General features: G+C 35.7%; 1 protein-coding gene across 1 annotated transcript in view; it reads right to left on the bottom strand.

The window, feature by feature from the left end:
- Positions 1 to 719: 719 nt before the first annotated feature.
- The window catches only part of Wdr64 (WD repeat domain 64), a 135,580-nt gene continuing 120,744 nt past the window's right edge, over positions 720 to 15,555 (bottom strand). The window contains exons 23-28 of the mRNA XM_046432506.2: positions 14,130 to 14,239; positions 10,908 to 11,096; positions 8,796 to 8,901; positions 6,432 to 6,512; positions 5,546 to 5,647; positions 720 to 803 (exon numbers count right to left, since the gene is read on the bottom strand). Of these exons, the coding sequence (XP_046288462.1) occupies positions 720 to 803; positions 5,546 to 5,647; positions 6,432 to 6,512; positions 8,796 to 8,901; positions 10,908 to 11,096; positions 14,130 to 14,239 (672 nt within the window). The remainder of the gene's footprint in view (positions 804 to 5,545; positions 5,648 to 6,431; positions 6,513 to 8,795; positions 8,902 to 10,907; positions 11,097 to 14,129; positions 14,240 to 15,555) is intronic.

Below are 15,555 nucleotides of genomic sequence, written 5' to 3'. Positions count from 1 at the left end.
TGATGTTTTCTTTCTTTATGCATACCGACTGGTAACATTGATCATTTAGTCCAAATACTAAAATCAATTAATTAATAAAAGAAAGTAATAAAAGACGAACCCCAGAAAGTTTAGATACCATTTAAGTTCTCTTTATCTGTACTAATTTCCAAACTAAATGTAAATAATTTGTCTTTACCTAAGAAACTGAATATTTTCTATCAGATAACATTTCTCTAAATGAAGAAGACAAATAACTAGAGGCTTGATTGTCACATTTTTCTTTTTAATTTTAATTCTCTTCATATACTTTAAAACGTGACATATAATTTGCCTCTGCCTGCATACATTCTGATAATAATTCTAGTTTATAAACTATGGTGCATATGGTAGAAGGTATAAAGCGAATCATAGATAACTATATTATTTTAGATCTCTCTATGCTATTGCTTTCGTTTGTTTCTGTGTATTTCATTTTGTTAATACTAAACAGGAAACATCTCCTATTCCGTAAATGGATTTCGATGTATGAATGACATCCGTGAACTGGCTGCTTGTCACCTGCTTGGTACTCAGAGCTGAGGTCACTAAAGCTCCCAAAGCAATCGTCAGCAACAGGATGGTCTGAGGATCCAGAGACCAGTGACTCTGGTGGACTTTCATTCTTATCCTGAAATAAGACCAGGGTATCATCCAGACCTTGTCATTTCATGTGCAGCAGCCAATTCTGAATTTCCTCTTTACTTGGTAATGGCTGGGAAGAAGGAAGAAGCCAGATTGATTTGTGGCACTAAATTTTTTTTCAAACTTCTCTTCCGTCCTCCCTGTGAAATAAAGGGCATGTTATTTAGTAACTAGATTACAGAACAAACGATTTTCCAGAGTCAAGTTCAAGTTTCATCACTACAGAAGTTTTTAATCCTCCTGGGGTGTGTGTGTGTGTGTGTGTGTGTGTGTGTAGTCGTTTACTTCACATTCCAATGTGTCTCCAGACAAAAGAATGCTACAAGTAGGAAGTAGAACAAGGGTATAGTAGAAGAATAGAAGTGAGAAGTTTTAAACCTACTTTAATTGGACAGTTATCCACTCTAGGGCTCAACTGAGAAACATGGAAAGGGTTAGTTAAAACAAACTTAGCTAATTAATAATTAATCTTAGTAACATCAGATTCTGCTGACCAGTAGGAAAATAAAATCAAGTGATGATCACACAAATGAGAAAAATGAGTTGGTTTTGAATTGAATATTTTTGGAAGAAAAAAAGATGAAACTTTAAATTCATTTAGTTTGTATTAAGAAATATCTAATTTTATCAGTAATGTCCAACCAGCATTTAAAATTGACACCATATAGAATTTTGAAGGGCTTGGTTATATGATTTTGAAACACACATCAATTTGATGTTATGATCCATTGTAAAGAAGACAGAAGGAACAAAAAGAGGCGAATTATAAGGTAAAACAAAAACAATAAACTACTAAAGTCCAGATTCAATCACTCAAAGATTCTTTAGGCTTAGACACTAGTAGGTCATGTGCCTGCTCCTCTTGCTCCCAGAGACAAGGTTAGGAGGCTTAGTTCCCAAGATCACTCTACTGAAACCAAGCTAAAGGAACTTCCCAAGCTGCATGGGTCCTTCTTATATTTTCCTTTTTGTATTTCTTTTATCTTTTTAAAATAAAGTTTATTAACTAAAAAACATATGCCTGCTATAATTTTCTTCTTTCTTTAACTATTTTTGGTAGTTGTAGATGGACAGCATGCCTTTATTTTATTTGTTTATTTTTATGTGGTGCTGAGGATCGAACCCAGTGCCTCAGGTAACCGCTCTGCCACTGAGCTACAACCCCTGCCCTTATTTCTTCAGACTTAATTTTTGGAAGTAGATTTGCTAAAGAAAAAAAAAATTTTGGTTTAAAAAGTGTTTTGATACACAAATTTCCCTTCAGTAAAGGACACAGTTCTTAAATTTAGAACTAAATTTCATTAATTAAATTTCATCACTTTAGAACCTTGATTCAGGTTTATGAAGTCCTGGCATCTCTGTTCCCTTATGTCTCCAACTCGCACCTCCCTTCTCACTGGAAATTGAATCCTGAAGCTCTTTGCCACTGAGCTACATCCCCAGATCTTTTTATTTTGAGACAGGTTCTTGCTAAGTTACCGAGAGTTTTGCTAAGTGGTTGAGGCTGGCCTCCAACTGACCCTCCTGCGTTAGTTTCTGGAGTCACTGGGATTACAGGTGTGGGCCACCACCTCCAGCTCAAGGCAACTTTTGATTTTCACGGGGAATGAGGAAAATATGAAAATAATGAGGCAAGCCCTCCCTGCCCTACCACTTGGTTAGTACATATCGTCCAGCAGAGTTAGCCTTAAGAGACCTGGAGGGATGCAGTGTGCCCACGGTGCCCCAAACTCCTCTTTCAGACATTCCTAGTGCCTGACCACTCCGACTTTCCCAAATGCATTCTTGCTCCTATTCCCAGTAGCTCATTAAGGCGTTTGTTAATAATAGATAAGAGGATTAGAATGTTGCCTCCAAAGAATATTTATATTTTTATAGTTTGGACTTTTGAAGCTCCTACTGTATACATTTCTAGTGATGGGAATTTGCGAATTCCTCTTGTTAGGAATTTGGGGTTAATAAAAACTCATTATTATATTCAGCAACTTTTTTCAGTGTCTTTTATGTGTCAAGTCTATTCTAGATGTTTTACAGGACAGAATAAGTAAGATAAAGTTTCTGCCTTTCTGGAATTTTCATTCCAGTGAGAAAAAAAATGAATAATTTTTTAAGGAAAAAAATGCCATGGAAAATGTCTTTAAAAAAATTCATCAGAGCCACAGAGAAAAATCAAGCTGGGAGAGGGGATAGAGAGTGATGGGAAGGGATTCTTAATGTTCATTATTTGTACACTCTCAGAAGATTATTCTGGTCAGAAGAGACTAGCAGCTCATCTATCTCTGAATTCTATTGTTTTATATTTAAATATCAGGCTCTAAAGTCAAACTTCTGGGTTTAAACCCCAGCTCAATTACTGGGTTCTTTTGGAATCTTAGATAAACATAAGTATACTTATGTTCTGTGCTTTTAGTTTTCTTAACTGTAAAATGAGTGTGATAATTGTAACTACTTCAAAGTGTTATTGCAAAGATTATGTGAAAGACTACATGTCAAGTGCACAGTATTGTACCTGGCATACTAATTTGAAAATAAATATTAGCCACTATAATTGACAATATTATTGAGTTATAATAGTTCACCTAAAATAAAATCATGAGAAATTCTGTCATTATACATTCTTTTGAAAAACTATGAATATGCTATATATATATATATATATATATTATATATATACCATCTTTCACTTAAATAATTTTTCTATGATTGGATATGTGTCTATAATTTTGGAAATGGGTTGCATTTCACAAAGTTCACATTCTTCCTCTCTGTTTCCACATTTAAACTTTTTGAAAAGGAATATAACATGTGTTCTAATTTGTTTTCCTATATTATGAGTAGTATCTTATAATTTTGTAGTTTAATTTTCAGGAGATTTATAAACCATTTACAGAAGTTAGTACTTGGAGCCAGCATTTCTATATTTTAAAATTGCAAGTCAAAAGAGATTAGGATGTCTATTATTGGACTTTTTTCATAGTACTTTCTCTGCTCTGTGCTGTGAGCTTCCTGATCTGTGAATAGATTCCTGGTGGCAGTAACACTGCCAAGCACATGATAGAATTTTTAGGGTATTCCATAAATGTTTATTTCACTAAATTGAAATCTTGAATCCAAACTTTCTGAGGGCACTTTATGCCCATCTTCCTAGAAATGCTTCTTATGAGACTAGGCATTGGGTGTTTATTTATTGATTTGATTTCATCCACCATTTTCATACTTAGGCTGTTTGGCTTCCTCAAGTTGCAGAAAATCAACACACTGGTGGCTTTAATCTGTTTTGGTTTTCAGATTTTGTTGTCCTCTTCTAAGTACACAATTTTCTGAAAACAAGTTTAATTTTATTTTGGAAACTAATTTCAACCCATTAACCATGCTTAATTCTTTTCTTCATTTAAGCCAGAACAGTTTTGTTCTGCTTTGTTTTCAGTTCTCTGGATTGAACCCATGACCTTGCACATACTAGGCAAGAGCTCTACCACTAAGCTACATCCAATCTTTTTATTTTTATTTTGAGATATGGTCTCACTAAATTGCCCAGGCTGGCCTGAAACTTGCAATCCTCCGGTCTCAGCTTCCTGATTAACTGGGTTACAGGTGTGGGTCACCATGCCCAGCACAAATAATGTTTTTCTAAATTGTCTTTTAGTTTTAGATTATTTATATGATGGTGTTTCACCCATTACTTAAGACAATTCCAAGTAATAGTACTATTTTTATAGAAAACTCTTCTATTGCTGAAAGCTCTCACTGGAAAAATTGACGGAATTAATAATTACCAGGAAGCACTCCTATTCTCCTTAAGTACACAAGCTAACAAAATTATGGTAAAATTTCCCATGTTAATTAATTTTACTTAATTTTAAACACGTTTAATGCTTTTAAAAACTGTTGTGTTGTTGTCATTCTGTTTGTTATCTGTTATTGGATTAGGTGTGGATAATAAAAATTATTTTCTTTCTGTTTTTAATCTGACTTCATGGCAAGGGGCTTTATAAAAATCACCATGTGCTGCTAGATCTTCCTCTTAGTGTTTGATATATTTGAATCACTAAATATAAATCACAATGGATTAAGTCAGACCCATGCAAGCTTCTAGAACTAGTGGATAAGGAATAAGGTTTGATTTGTACAGACCATTAATCTACTAAAAATGAGCATGACATTTAGTGTGAAAAAAACCTCAGTTTATCACTTAATTAGCATGTGATAGTTGGCAAGTCACTTGATCTTGCTTTAGGATCCTGTTTTCTTCCCCAGCTCTAGGATGGAACTAACATTTTCTTTGAACTTATTGTGAAAATTAAAAGAATCATATATAAAGATACATTGTAAACTTTGAAGCACTTTATGTTTTTCCTGTTAATACATGGGAAAATTTCTTGCTGGAGAGCCAGAAGCTGACTGAAGCCATGGCTCCATCTTATAGGTGCAATAAGATTAAGAAGCAAAGTATGTAGCTCAGTGGTAGAGCATTTACCTAGCATGCACAAGGCTCTGGGTGCCTTTCCCAGCACTGCAGAAAATAAAAATAAATAAAATGAAGCAATGATGGATGTCCAGTGTTTGACTGTTGTATCAAGTTGCCTAGCTTCTAAAAGAGCTCAGTGAATAATTTCAGTTTTGAAGCACTAGCAGAGCTTCATTCACTCATGCTCCCAGGTTCTATTTGATTTTTGTCCTCTCTATCCAAAAAATTCATGATTTCCATCGCACTGATCTAAGACACATACATCTGCAATATTCAGTAAAAAGTATGAACAGAAATAATTTTAGGCCCCGAAGTTATGTTTCTAGGAACAGAAAAATAATTAAATAATTAAAAACCAAACAAAGGGGATAAACTGTAGAATTAGAATCAACTGTGGAGTTAGTACTAACTTACTTTTTCATGTTGAACATGAATTCCCTTCTTTCCATCTGAGGATTCCTTTTGTGCTTCTGAACCAATGAGTGGAAGGAATCTTAAACTAGTGGGGCTTGTTACCTGTAAGTCATAAACAAAGAGTCAGACATACTTAATGTGATAACTTCCCTAATGTGAATTCTCGATGGGAAATGAGGGGGAGAACCACACTTCAACAAGACCCCTCTACCAATTGCCCACTGTTAATTCTTAATGGTTTACTATTAGCATCATCTATTGCTTAAATCTTTGACACCTATTAAAATGAACATATCCTTGGAAAAGATAAATAGCATTTAAGATTCAAGTTGATATTAAGATGAAACATTTGTTCTTTGGTTTATTATTTCTCAGGTTCATTACTTAGTTCTTTAACACAGGTAACCTGGGGTGGACACTTGAAAGGAGGGATTTGAAAGAAAACAAGGGTTGGGTGAATATTAGAGGACAGCACAGGCACAGTGTGATAGAGGTGACAGACAGATCAGTGAGGCTTAATGCATAGAAAGTTATTTGGCAGGCTCTAGCCTACAGAGTATGGTGAGAATGTGATCAAAATGAGGGCAAATAATTCTGGCAGAAACTGGATCATAAGTCTATATGCCAAGATTTTATCCTGTGGATGATGAAGAGCCACTAAGTTAAAATTCAAAATAGCTACCATGTGGAATGGTAGAGATAAGTGATTCAAGCTGTTGACACCCAAAACTCTTCTGGGACTGGACATCAGCTGTTTATGGAAACAAAAGTGGGTTTAGGGGTGTGATTTCCCCCAACCTTGCTTGATAGTGCAGGGTGAGGAATAAGAAGTCAGCTTTTGTATTGTTTTGTTACTTCTCCAGCTCTACAAAATGCCCCAACTCACCCTGTATATAGGAAGAGAACCAAAACCAATCCCGGCCTCTCTGTTCTCAGTCATGAAACCTTCTAAGGCATGTCTGCGAATCTGTAAAACAAAGGAATGAGTGTTTTGTGAAAAGGGTGCATTCCATCAGTAGCAAAACACCTGGTTCAAACCCTGACTCCTTCATTTACTAGCTGCATGTATTGCTGTATGTATAAATGTGGCTGTATAACCAATGTGATCCTGCAATCTGTACACATGGAAAAATAAGAATTCATACCCCATTTGAATCAAATGTATGATATGTCAAGATCATTGTATTGTCTTGAGCAACCAATAATAAAAAAAAAGAATCAAAGGAGATCATATAGATAGCCACGTGTTAGCAAATTTAAGATTTAGTACCATTATATTCTTATTACTAGTAACAACAAGACAAAAGGGAATTGACTGAAAATAAGTGAATAGATTAATATTACATAACTAAGAATGAAAAGAAATGGGCAAAACAAGATTGCTGATGACAATCAGAGAATCCTAAGTGAAATGCATTTCAACTCAAATTTAGCATTGATTCTTTTTTATTTTACTACCTAATCAAGTAAGTAGTTGGCAAGGCTCATAATATTGGGCCATTCCATTATTTCAAGGGCTCTATAAGCCCTTTTAAAAATTTCCCCAAATTTATTCAATGTCTCAGTTGTTAACTGTTTTTTTTTTAAAAATATTTATTTCTATGTTGGATGAATATTGCCTCTATTTCTAGGTTGCACTATTTCAATCCTATTCCACAAAACTGAGTATCTGTTACATATTATGCCCATAAAGAGCTTATGAGTTAGTAGTAGAAGTGGGAAGTAAAGACAAGATATAAATAAAATTGTAATTCAATGTAGAACATGCTAACTAAACAGATCATAAGACATGAAGAGAAAGATTGGAGAGCTTGGAGTCTTGGGGGAAAGTGGAACTCATTTTTATGGAGAATTTAAAATGTTCCTGGTATATATTTTCTCAATCTTCACACAACTTATTGAGGGATTTTCAAAATAGAAGATGAATAAAATAACTTATCTAAAATTATACTTAAGTCTGTTGGACTCCACAGCCTGTGTCTGCCCTACCTATCACTCTTCATGGAAAAAAAAATCTGAGTCCTATTTGAACAGAAAGGTAGGGTTTTAGAAAAAAAAAATGAAAGGTATTAAATATTTATTAAGTATGAAGTAGATAGTGTAAAAGAATATTGATATAATGAACCCACTGGCCTGCTCTACAAATTGGAATTATACCCTCAAATTTGAAATCTTCAGACTGCAGTTCCCTGGCCTCTTTCCTGATCTACATTTCAGACATTGATGATTATCTTGAATTTCACGCATTTGATTTACTTGCTTTTATTTTTATATAATTTTACCTTATATGCTTTTTTTCAGAGTGGGAGGGGTATACTGAATATCCAGAGGTACTTAACCACTGAGCCATATCCCCAGCCCTTTTTATTTTTTATTTTGAGACAGGGTCTTACAAAGTTACTTAGGGCCTCACTAAGTTGCTGAGGCTGGCCTCAAACTTGTGATTCCCCTGCTTCACCTGAGTTGTTGAGATCCCAGGTGTGTACCACCATGTTTGGTACCTTCTATGCTTTTTCCAAACCAATATTTTTTAGTTTTGCCCTTTCTTTTCTTTTTAACATAAACTGAATCAATATGTAAATACTCATATAAAACTTTTCTCACTCAGTAGTGTTTCACTCATCCATGGAGGTAAGTGTTAAGCTAGTACATTTACTTTCACTGCTGTATACTAAAATGATTTAAGAATATGCTGTAACTTATTTGTCCATTACACTGTTGACAAGTATTTAAATTTCTTTCAGTTACAAAGAATACTCCTCTGAGCTGTATATTCCTGCCCCCAAGCACATATTCAAAAGTTTCACCAGGGAATATATTTAATAGGGCATGACTATTTTCAACTTTAACCACATTTAACAATGCCATGTTGTTCTTCCATGTGGTTCTATCAAATAACACCATCACCATCGACAGATTAGTGTTCTGATTATAGTGAATATCATCAGACTTTTTTATTTTTGTCAACCTGGTAGGTCTAAGTGGTATCCCATAATATTATTGACGTGCACTCCCATGTTTACTAATAAGAGTGAGCATATTTTCATGTTTATTGGATTTTTTTTATTTTGTAAAGAATTTATTCAAGTTTTCAACCATTTTTAATTGGACTGTTTTTTCTCATTAATTTTTAGATCTTTATAAATTCTGGAAAGTAATTTTTTTCAGTTAAAGTGTTCTTGTTTTTTTTTTTTTTTTTTTGCTTTGTTGTGTGTGTGGTTCTTTTTTTTTTTTTTTTTTTTTTAGCTACCTTTGGAGAAGAAAGAGCCTTGAAAAACTTAAAATCCTGTTCCACTTCAAAGGGCTTGGGAGGTGTGCGTTTGAAAAGTAATGACATTGAGCTCATCTTTCTCCATCTGCATACAAAGATACAAAAAAAGAAAGTTAACTTCATACTTGTCCCTTATATGTCCTGTCAACTAAACAAATACCAGTTATGTCTTTCCTCTTCAGTCCCCAAATTTCTAGGTTTTCGTGGCACCAGTACTAATGACACTATGTCTGCACCTGATTCTTATTCCATTTAGCTTTTTAGATTTTCCTCTAGAGAAACCACATTGACTTCTTTTCTGCCTGAACATTCCATGTAATTAAGTTCATAAATAGTCATGGGGAGAAGGGGGGGGGACTATATAGCAGAGCTGGAAAACCTCTTGTGTAAATCCTGTGCTTGAGTTCTATGTGACCTGAAGGTTCCCCTAGAGTTAAAACTAACTTATGGAGACATTTAGAAATCCACAGCCAGGCATTAGAAACATTTTTTAAAAGACAATAAAAATACATCCTGAGATGGAGTTACTCTACAGATAAGGCCAATTTTGCTACAGGCAAACAAAATTATTTCATAGTAAACACAATGTGCACACAGATCCCATATTTAGCTTACCCAAATACACTGTAGCTTTTCATACTTCTTTATCTACCATTTACATGTATGCCCACTCTTTGTAATGGTTTCCATTCTTTGTTTCACAAGTATCTTTTGAGCTCCTGCTGGGTGCTGGCTCAGAGATAAGAACTAGGGATTTATAAAACAAGGAATCTATGCTCAAAGATCTCACGGTATAATGATGAAGACCCATATTCACATATTAGAAAACATTGTTTAATATGTCTTAAGTTATGACATTATACCCCATAAATTTGTATAACTAAAATTTTGAAAGTACTCTATATTATCTTCTCATATCTCCTTTTTATTTCTCAACCATTGCTATGTGATTTTCACCAATCACTTTACTGAAGTTACCCTCTAGAGTCATAAGTGACCTTTTTATGCCACACCCAGCATTTACTTTATTCCATAAATGCATCTTTCTCTACTTCTTCACAGAACACTTATCTCCTTCCTTGATTTCTACTATACTACTTACTTGTATTTTTGCTTTCAACATCATAGCTGTTCCTTCTCAAGATTTTCACTAGTGTCTCTTTCTTGGTCTGCTCTTTAGAAACTGTTTCTTGTTTATCGCATAGTTTTCTGCTTTTTCTCAATCAATACACAAGACCTTCATGACTTATCTACACTGAAAATACTGCTATGCTAATGACTTCAAAATCTGTGTTTACCGCTTTGACCTCTTTGAGGATATACAGATTTATCTGGGTGCTCAATAAATACCTCCACCTGGATGTTCCCAAGCAAACCCTTCTCTTTTTTTCACACTTGCTTTTTCTCTTGTATATTCTGTTACAGTGAATACTGTAAAGCTTAAAAATTTTAAACTGACCCATAAAGAAGTCCATTTTCCCTATAGACTTTTCAAGCTTTATCTCCTATCATGTCTTCCCACATACCCGCTAAAAGCTAAGCTTAAAAACTATAGCACAGTTTCTCATTATTTGGTGCCTTTCTTTAGGCAATTGCCTATTTGGTCTTTGGTTAGATTCTATTTACCCTTCCGTTATTAAAAACGGGATGTTCCTAGTTGAGTGCAGTGGAGCACACCTGCAATCCCAGTCCCCCAGGAGGCTGGGGCAAGAGGATTTCAAGTTTGAGATCAGTCTTGGCAATTTAGCAAAGGCTTAATAAACTTAGCAAGATCCTATCTCAAAATGCAAAACAAAAAGGAATGGGGATGTAGTTCGGTGGTAAAGCACCTCTGGATTCAGTCGCTTCCCTCGCCCTGCCCCTACCAAATAAAGAATTGGATGTTCCTAAAAGCACTATTTCATGGAATTAGAACTTTTTGTTCACATCTTTCTCCCTTCTGCTGGGTTGCAAAATTATTGAAAAGTTGTGGACTTTTCACCTTTCAATTCTTCATGTCCAGCAGTGTCACAGTATCACCATAGTTTAATTCTTGTCTATTCATCTAAAGAACAAACCAACAAACATCAACAACAAAACCAACCATCTCACCTTTCCCGGTCAAATATTAGAGGATATTCATATTTTTTCCTCTTGTCTGCCAACTTGCTTTCTTCTTTTATTTCTATGGGAGCTTCAGTAACATCACAAGGCAAAATGAAATCACTGGTTTGGGATAATTCAAAGAATCTTCTCTGTCCAAAATATCCACAATAATGACCATTGAGGGCATGCCAGAGCCTGAGAGAAGACCAAGGAAGGGAGGGAAAGTAATTGGGGAATCAGGGGAAGTGATTCTGTTCATAGATCACCTGTGTAGTTTTTGGGGGTCTACCAAGGATTTAAACTCAAGTCCAAGTCTCTTCCTACAAATATTGTGAAACCTGATCATTGTGTCAACTTTTCTCCTAACCTAGGGCCTCAAGCATGCTAGGCAAGTGCTCTGTCATTAAGCTACATACCCAGCCCTCAATGTAAACATTTTTATCAGTTAAAACTCTAACCCACAACCTTTTAGGGAATGTCAGTTTGAATCTATATTTGTGATACTCATTTATCAAAGTTAGAAAACAAAGAACATATTTTCCCCCAAACAACCCTGCTCCCCTTCAAGCTAATCAGTATCCACATTGACTGTCTCTTGGTCAAATTAGGCCTATGTCTCAGCTGCCTACTTATGAATCAGTACTAAACTAGTGAGAGGAGAGACCTAGAGATGCTTTTAGCAATATCAAATTCCTTTCAAACTCCTTCCACAATTCCTACTGTCATGGAGAACCATATTAATTTTTATAGATGAGTTCTGATATAGGATGGCAAAAGAAGTAGGTTTCTACCCATATGTATTATTTCAATATCATTTCACTCCACATGACTTAAAATGATATAGAATATCATTAGTGGAATATGTGCCTGATATCTTGTGGAAAAACAAAATATCATCAAAAAGATCTTCCTTGGGGGCTGGGGATGTGGCTCAAGCGGTAACGTGCTCGCCTGGCAAGCGCGGGGCGGTGGGTTCTATCCTCAGCACCACATAAAAATAAAATAAAGATGTTGTGTCCACTGAAAACTGAAAAATAAATATTTTTTTAAAAAAAGATCTTCCTTTTATATCTTGATTTCAACCTTAGAGCAGGAAATGACAAAGACAGCAATCATATGCCCTGCTGCAATGACTCAGAAAGTGGACAAGCTAAAGGAACTAAAAGTAAGTAGATTCTACAAAGGCTAAGCAGTATCCTACCCTAAAGAGTAGTTACTGAGAAGACAGAAGTGGAGGTGTCAGTCTGGACTCCTCAGATGTGACAGTGTCCTGAGGACTTCACATGAACATCTTACATCCCTTACATATTTTAGTTCCTTAGCACTAAAGGGAATGAGATGGTCCTTTAACCCAATAAATCCCAAGTTGGCAATTCGGTGAATATTTCAATGAAATTGACACAAATGCTTTAAAATAGGTTAAAAATCATAACTTAAAGCTTATATATCCTTTATATATATTTCATATATATGCGGAAATATATGTATTAAGATACATATATGCGTGTATATATATATAATATATATAACATATATTATCCTATATATGTATATTCAAATGCTCTAATAATTCACCTACTATTTTTCTCAAAAGAATAGAACTCTAAATACATAATAATTAGCTCAAATTAACATAACAAATTAATACCTTTCATAGTGGTTTCTTTGTTGCTCAATTTAAGCTTTTATAGGTGTGCCACATCTGTGATAGTGGACCCAAATGGGTTAAACACAGAAGTTAGAAGGTTGAGGGACTAACTTCAGAACAACTCTAAATTTATTCTGCTTTAGACCTTGACTGAGTAACGTTTGGTCTCCTTGTTTCTTGGTGTTTCCTTCTTCATGTGGTGCTTTCCCAAGCAACTGTTTCTACTTCAGCTTTATTTCCTGTATTGTGGACTCTTGGCAAACTTGAACCACACTGAAATTTTTTCTTTACTCTAAACTCCTATTCTATGTCCCAGGCTTAAGCCTCAGTTTATGTTTATTTCCTACTAAAAATCAGAATCTTTCTGACAAGATTTAGAGTATTAAAATTCCCTGCCTTTTTAGATAATGGCAGCTCATATGAGCAAAAAGATGGCTTAGTTATGAAGAGAGCTGTAGTCTGAGATTGCTATTAATAAAGCAAGGCTCTTTGAACTGAGTTTCTAAAGAGATTTCTATTTAAAGGAATCATCAAAGTAATTTATCCATGGCATGGATAGCTAGTTTGAATAGTGCTATAGTCTGAATACTACTCCTCTTATTTTAACTTCAATTCTTTTAAGAGCATAATTCATTAGCATGATTTTAAGATAATTCAAATAGACGAGCATGTCTTAAAGCCCAGTGGCTCAGGAGGCTGAAGCAGGAAGATTTCAAGTTCTCAGACCTTAACAACTTAACCAGATCTGTCTCCAGATAAAATTTAAAAAGGGAGGGGGATTTAGCTCAATGATAGAGCAACCTGGGTTAAATCCTCAGTACCACAAAAATTGAAAGTAAAATATAAACACCAATTTATCTCTAGAAATGTTATGATATTTCCCTTTTTCTCTGAAATATGTGTGTATGTTTTTAGTATTTTGTGTGTATGTACTTAGCATTTTATAGGTAATTAAAAACAAGTAGGTTTTGCTAAATCAATCACATTGTTAGTGAATTAATTGGCTCATAATTTACTTTCCAAGTATTAGATGATTTTGTTAGTTTTTTTTTTTTTTTTGTACTGTTTATTATTTTGAGAAGGGATCTTCCTGTGTTGCCCAGGTTAACTTAGAACTCCTGGGCTCAAGCAATCCCCCGTCTCACTTCTCAAGTAGCTGGGACTACTAGTGCACATCATTGCACTCAGTTAGATGGTCTTTCTATAGCTGTTTTATAACTTCTAATCCTAAGCCTCCTTTTGTGGCCTTTCCTAGGCTTGGGTTGAGCTCTCTGAGCTGCCTATCTGGTTTAATTCTTTGAAATAATTCTACAAAAGAGTTGCATTGAAAACATTTATTATTACTTTTAAATGTAGATGAGCATAACATTTTGTTTCCTTGGATACAGAAAAAAAAATTCCAAATCAACGAGTCTTCTCAAAGCCCTTTTGTGTCACCTTTCATTTTTTATTAATTTATTTTTCTATTCGGCTTACCAAGATTTTATTTTAACCTAATACTTCAACATTAGCATAAATCCTTTTGTTCACTTCTCGTACTCAAAACCCTGAATTCACAGTAGGAAACCATCTTGGCCTACCTTATTGAGCCATCAACGGAAGCAGTAAGCACCACTTGCTTGTCTTCCACATAGATCACTTGAACAATTTCTAAAGAATGAGCCCGCCAGGAGAGGAGCTGCCTGAATTTCTAGATAGCAACAACAAGACATGTCTCTTGGAATAAGTCAAGAAATACAATGTTAAAATTGTTCTTTTAAGGAGCAGTCTTGGTTGGGTGCGGTGGCACACACCTGGAATCCCAGTGGCTTGGGAAGCTGAGGCAGAAGGATTGTGAGTTCAAAGCCAGCCTCAGCAAACGTGAGGTGCTAAGCAACTCGGTGACACTCTGTGAGGATGGCCTTAGGAATGAGCCTAAGCAACTCCATTTTAAAAACTCCAGTTTGAAACCTGCAGTCTCACTAGGCGCACCCACAGAGCCCTCCAGTATGGCCTCAGACAAGTTACTTCCCCTCACCCTGATAAATAGAGTGAAGCCCCTGGCAGACTGTCCTTGCCTGATAACAGGGAAAGGCGAGAAGATCAGGGTGGAGACCACCAGGCCAGATATTTCTGACCCCAGGGTAAAAGATGTCACTGAGAAATCCAGTGGTAGCGGATAAGGTTGAAAGGGGGGTCAAATTAAGCATAAATAATAGAGCTGATGAACAGGGAGTCAGCCAGTTGTAATAGGATGCACTCGAGCTGGAGAGCCTGATAAGGACCTAGACTGGCATCCCATCACTTGTCATCATTCCTGATCCTCTGCTTGATCCTCACCACTCTCAAACTCTATCACCTCATCTGGACCTTGGTGAGAGCCACAACTTCTCCCTATGACCCTCTCCTCAACCGGTCGTCCACTCCATGCCAGGAAAAGCCTGGCTTGGTTCCAGGTCCAAGTGAGTGTGCATCTGTTGGACATAAAGTCTAAGGCTTAAAACTTTTTAACTTACCATGCAGAAGGAATGTCTATCATTAGCTTGTCATGATTAAGTGTGTTTTGCAGTGCTTAGAATTAATCTAGAATTGTTTGCTATGAATTAATTAATCTAGAATTGTTTGCTGTGAATTGATTATGTCTATTGCAGTGCCTAGCATTAAGGATTGTCGTTTTCTTGATTAAGAACCTATAGAGTGAAATTGTATTGAGTAATTTGAGTGAATAAAGCATTGAAAGGGGCAAAAACTCGTGGACATTCTTTGTTTCTCCCCTCAACTGCATAGGTCACAATTTTGCCCTATCTCTAAGACCTATCTCTTTAGACCCTATCTCTAAATAAAATACAAAAGAGGGCTGAGGATGTAGCTTAGTGGTTGAGTGGCCCTGAGTTCAATCCCCGGTACTCCCCCTCACCCCCTGGGGGGGGGAAACATATTTAAAGAGCAATGTTTGAATGGATGGTATAAACATCTGCACTAAGTGGTTAAGTCCCTGGTCTCTTGCTTTTGGAGGTACCCAAATTT

This window comes from Marmota monax, unplaced genomic scaffold (assembly GCF_021218885.2).
Source record: "Marmota monax isolate L192 unplaced genomic scaffold, Marmota_monax_Labrador192_F-V1.1 WCK01_AAM20220418_F8-fsc00090, whole genome shotgun sequence".
NCBI lineage: Eukaryota > Metazoa > Chordata > Mammalia > Rodentia > Sciuridae > Marmota > Marmota monax.
This window is presented reverse-complemented; position numbering and strand designations above follow the sequence as displayed.